The 1,705-nt window shown below is 44.7% G+C and overlaps 1 protein-coding gene across 1 annotated transcript in view; it reads right to left on the reverse strand.

Moving 5' to 3' along the window:
* LOC105999598 (lariat debranching enzyme) overlaps positions 1 to 1,705 on the reverse strand; it is a 51,648-nt gene that overhangs the window by 14,931 nt on the left and 35,012 nt on the right. Inside the window, exons 4-5 of the mRNA XM_013034665.1 lie at positions 1,412 to 1,497; positions 701 to 925 (exon numbers count right to left, since the gene is read on the reverse strand). Of these exons, the coding sequence (XP_012890119.1) occupies positions 701 to 925; positions 1,412 to 1,497 (311 nt within the window). The remainder of the gene's footprint in view (positions 1 to 700; positions 926 to 1,411; positions 1,498 to 1,705) is intronic.

A 1,705-nucleotide genomic window follows, 5' to 3' on the forward strand; every position in this document is an offset into this window, starting at 1 on the left:
AAAAAAAAAAAAAAAAGAGGCTGAGATCTGAGGATTGAAGTTCAAAGCCAGCCTGGGCAGAAAAGTCCATGAGCCGCTTATCTAAGTTAATCAGCAAATAGCCAAAAGTAGGGCTGTGGCTCAAGTGGTAGAGCACCACACTTGAATTAAAACAAAAGAAATAAGAGCTTAAAGCCCTGAGGTCAAACCTTACTAACAGCATAACACAACACTGAGAAACCAAAAAGACACACGTGAGCTGGGAATGTGGCTTAGTGGTAGAGTGCTTGCCTAGCCCGGGTTCCATTCCTCAGTACCATCTACACATAAGCCAGAGGTGGCGCTATTGCTCAAGTGGTAGCCTTGAGCAAAAGAAGCTCAGGGACAGTCCCCAGGCCCCGAGTTCAAAACCCTAGGAATGGCTGAAAAAAAGGAAAGAGGCTATTTCTTCCTGGCATTGCAGGGCTCAGCTCCGCCCTCAATCTCCCTCTCCACTGCACCAAGCCAGTGTAGAGCTCCCACAACGCCTGACAATTTCCCACCAAGCTCAGACTGCTTTGTAATTGCTGGTTTCTTGATCACTTTCTGTGCTGAGCTACTCAGAAGAGGTGAGTGAACTCTCATTTCTCTCTCTAGCTGTACAGCTGCGCCCACTGCGTCTAGTTCACGAGTGTTCAGTGAGTGCTGATGAGAGACAAAGAGGAAGGACTTGGCTCTCTACCTGATGCTGCATCAAGGCTGCAAATTTGACGTGCAGGTGCGCGGAGAACCAGTAAGTGGGCTTCAGATGGTCCAGGAGTTCCGAGGCGGCGGGGCTGCCCAGCGTGTTATTCTCCACCTCTTGGCGGAAAAAAGACTTGGTCTTCAGGAGTTGCTTCTTATTTCCATAGTGATAGATACTTCTGGGCCAATCATGAGATAAGAATACATCTATAGGCTGCTTCAGCTTTTAAGAACAGAACAGGAAAGAAAACTCTGAACAAGAGCTGAAGTAACCAGAACAATCCCATCCACTTGATGCCCACCACGGAGATGTCCGGAACTTCTCCGCAGAACTCATCGCGGGGGCCCATCCTCACGCAGGAAGCTACACACACATCTAAACAGACAGAAACAGCTTCTCTCTGCCTCAGGGACCATCTTAAATATCCCACAGCTGGGATTATAATCATGAACCACAATGCTTGGCTTTTATACATAATTCGTTACTTTTACCTTAAGTCCTTAAAAAGAATTGTTAGCTATTAAGAAACAAAGGTCTGGCCATCTGTGAACCTCCTAAAAGCAATTCAAATGCTAAATTTTAGAAATATCAAATTGCTGTTCTCCGAAGTACCATATGAAGAGGATCAAAATGCATTCTGGTACCAAATCACTGAACTTTTATTTTTTTTTCCCCTCTCAAGTCTGCTGTAATGGACTTTTTACATACCTGTTTTAATTTATAGACTTCAATATTTCTCACATGATATATACTCCTTATGGTGGACGAATTGTAAGGGGGACACTCAAAATGACCTTAAATCAGAAGAGAAACAAGCTATGTTATCAACTGTCTTCCGAAGATGTATATACACATGTAGCCAACAGCCTATCTTTGTAAATCCATGCCAGAGGTTAAAACCATAAAGAACTGGGCTGGGAAGGTGGCTCAGTGGTAGAGCACTTGCCTTGCATGCATGAGGCCCTGGGTTCGATTCCTCAGCACCACATAAGCAAAAAGAAA

This window comes from Dipodomys ordii, unplaced genomic scaffold, assembly GCF_000151885.1.
Source record: "Dipodomys ordii isolate 6190 unplaced genomic scaffold, Dord_2.0 Scaffold193, whole genome shotgun sequence".
In the NCBI taxonomy this organism is placed as follows: Eukaryota; Metazoa; Chordata; class Mammalia; order Rodentia; family Heteromyidae; genus Dipodomys; species Dipodomys ordii.